Source organism: Chiloscyllium plagiosum, unplaced genomic scaffold (assembly GCF_037043375.1).
Source record: "Chiloscyllium plagiosum isolate Xiang-an unplaced genomic scaffold, Cpla_swu_hap1 HiC_scaffold_42, whole genome shotgun sequence".
NCBI lineage: Eukaryota > Metazoa > Chordata > Chondrichthyes > Orectolobiformes > Hemiscylliidae > Chiloscyllium > Chiloscyllium plagiosum.
Window position 1 is genome coordinate 72555873 of NW_028270180.1, and position 3333 is coordinate 72559205.

General features: G+C 52.7%; 1 protein-coding gene across 1 annotated transcript; it reads right to left on the reverse strand.

The window, feature by feature from the left end:
• Positions 1-1119: 1119 nt before the first annotated feature.
• LOC148137912 (endogenous retrovirus group 3 member 1 Env polyprotein-like) lies at positions 1120-2090 on the reverse strand. Its single transcript, XM_087982124.1, has 2 exons — positions 1191-2090; positions 1120-1143 (listed from the first exon to the last, which is right to left on the reverse strand). The coding sequence occupies exons 1-2, from the start codon at positions 2088-2090 to the stop codon at positions 1120-1122; spliced, it is 924 nt and encodes a 307-aa protein (XP_087838250.1).
• Positions 2091-3333: the final 1243 nt, after the last annotated feature.

Below are 3333 nucleotides of genomic sequence, written 5' to 3' on the forward strand. Positions count from 1 at the left end.
ATGTAGGTGGGCAAAACTAACACAGAAGGGGTTTATTATATTCTTCGAACAGCAGATGCTACATTGAGGGAGAAGGAATAGTATTGGGTAGAAGTAGGGGAAAAACGAAAACATAAGCACACCTATTGGAGCCCCGTACCCTACGGAAATAGATGACCCTCAAATAGGCCTGTCACCGTGAGCAGTGTGAATTGCCGTACATTAATGATAGTCCCCCGTCTACGGGGAACGGACATGCGCGCAAACTGTAGCATCTGTATCTATCCAAGAGAGAAAAAAAATAATCATTATAAACCGCAAGCATCGAGAAAAAAATCATTATAAACCACAGGCACCAGTAGACAAATCATTATAAACCGCAAGCATCGAGAAAAAAATCATTATAAACCACAGGCACCATTAGACAAATCATTATAAACCGCAAGCATCGAGAAAAAAATCATTATAAACCACAGGCACCATTAGACAAATCATTATAAACCGCAAGCATCGAGAAAAAAATCATTATAAACCACAGGCACCATTAGACAAATCATTATAAACCGCAAGCATCGAGAAAAAAATCATTATAAACCACAGGCACCATTAGACAAATCATTATAAACCGCAAGCATCGAGACAAGCAATCACCCCCACGCAGAGGCAATCCGGCTGTCAGCTGGGTAAGCTTTCTAGGATTCAAGTACTCGAATCAGCAGGAGATCCCCCCACTCGAATCAGCAGGAGATCCCCCCAGCCCGCCAGCTGTGTAAACATATTAAAGGCACTCGAAAAGTGATTACCTACAACTCTAGCAATTTCACCTCAGGCCGTTGGCTGTGTAAACATCAAGGGCCCTTTGAGGTAAAAGCTGGGTGAGTTTCCGATTTAAACGGACAGATGACACAGCCCTGGGTCTGTGGAGTACAGCACGCACACCCGGATGAAAGTGAGGGAATCGGGCACTAGGGTTACAGGGGAAAGTCGTAGCTAGTCTTGCGACTCAGTACCCGCGGTGCCGCATGTAACATGTGCGGGTTTTGGAGCGTACCCTCTCGCTGGGCAGTTCCAGCTGGAGGCCGGTCCAGCAACACCGCCTGGTATACGGGCGAGGAGGCATCTGTTCCTGATAGGGCACGATCAATAGTGCGTGTTACCAGCGTCCTGATACACGGAATGCAGCAACACCCGCAAGTGACAAGAATAGCTACCGAGATGCACACCCCCATGGCCAGCTGCCCTAGCAGTGTCCCCCATCTCCCAAAAGTGGCGTTCAGCCAGTCGACGACTGGATTCCTTATCCCCGATTGGTGCTTCAGCTCAGCAGCCAGGGCTCGGAGCTTCACCAGGGTCTTAGTGAGTTTGCCATCTGGGCCTGTGTTGTTTGATATGGCTGTACAGCACATGGTCCCAAACAGTGCACAGACACCTCCCTTTTCAGCAAGTAACATGTCCAAGGCCATCCTAATTTGTAAGGTCATGAGGGAGGACTGTGCAAGCTGTTCATGGATGGCGTCAACCGCATCCAGGGTTAGGTTGGTAAGTCTCTGCATATTGCAGTGGAGGAGGTTGATTCTGTTAACGTTTTTTTTAACCGTGATCGGGAAAATGGCGGAAAAAAGGGGAAAAGTTTCAAAACCCGCAGCAATCTCATCCACCAGCTTGTATTCGTCGGGGATATTTCTGGCCTGCCCAATAGCATCAATCCAGACCCCATCCGAATTCTTGAAATCCAACAGCGGGTCAACAGCCCGTCTGTGTCGGGTCAGAGAGGCGAGCCCAGGCGGGGGCTCGTGGAGGGTGTAATCTCCCGGGGCCCGCGGGGAGATGAAAAGCGGGATATTGAGGGTGACCAGGACACAGCTTCCTTCCCAATTTAGGGGCAACCAATTGTACAGAATCCGTCCTCCGCAGTACCACCACAAGTCCGCGCGGCTCACCGTTAGTGCTGCCGCTTGGCTTCCTGTAAGCACCCAGGTTCTGCTGCAGCTTGCCCTGTCTACGCTGCCAACTGGATATCCTCGGGTAAGTGGTGTGGGGTTGATGAAGCAGGTGAAGTTTACTAGCGGGTGCACAACGAAGTCAGGAGGGGTAACGTCTGCCGGTGCCATCGGGAAGTACTGTTCCCATGACTTTCACTTCAATGTAGGGTTAGTCTCGGACATTAGTTCGACCCCACAGCCCATGTGGCCGTCCTCAAATGGGGTCCTACTCATTATCAGGCCGGGCCGCCCCCCCCCGCACAAACCCAGCAGTGGTCGTGGCCTGCCTGCCGAGAAAACTGGACGACTCGATCCAGCCAGGTATTTGTCTCCATGTAGCCAGTGGCAGGTGCGATCTGCCCTCGGGGATCAACCAGTTTAGTCAGCTTGCGCGATTCAAACTCTGTAACTACACCAGGCACAGGCCAGGAGGGGTGATTATCCCGGTCGAGCGGGACCCTCAGCTGGATCTGGGAAGAACCGGGCATCCCCAGGTTTATTCGGATAATCCCCTCCGGGTCCTTCCCCATGACCGCAACCCCAATTGCTAAATAGAGGATTTTCGTGTGGGCTGCACCCGACTGGTCAGATTCGCGCCCCTGTGCCCAGCAGGTGTCACTGGACCACCCGGTCATGATCATGGGATTGGAGAGCCCGGGCTTGACTCGGAGAAGCAAAGGGTTCTTCCGAGCTTGCGAGCCAGAGACTCGCCCTCTCCTGAGGGAGAGTTTTCTGCTAAAGTCCAAGTATTCTGCTCGTATCGGGGTGCTGGTGTAAGCCTGCCCCCACCAAACATCATCCCAGGAGGCACACATGCGGCGCGTATGGATGTCTTTCGGATATCCGTAGCATTTGTGCAAGATGTGGGGGGCGCATGAGCAAGGACACATATATACACTGTAAGCTGTCCACCCCTCCTCTGAGTCAGTCCCCCCACAGTCTATTACATCGCACAGATCGAACTGGAAAGTCTTATCCTGTGCAGGGTCTGCATGTAAAGCAACCGTTGCTCCACATGAATCCCTTGAAACCTGCATGGACAGTCTTACCACTAGGCAGAAACCCAGCCAGTTCAGGAGTCTGTTACTGTCCGTCATGTCCCAGTTCCTCGTCGGGCGCGACCTCCGCAACCGGAGTCAGAGTAGTGTTAGGCCTTCCTGACCTGGAGCAGTGAGAGAAATGATGCCAGTTATTGTCCCCCTCCCGGTTCACCCTCAAGGTGTTGGCTGCGACCCCCGTCACTGGGTAGGGGCCATGCCACCGCCCCTCGTCCCAGGTCGTGCGGCCCATCTGCCGGAGATAGACTTTATCCCCCACTCGAAGGGGTCGGGACCTGTCGGGGGTGTCCGGCCGTGCAGCCGTAACCTGGTTG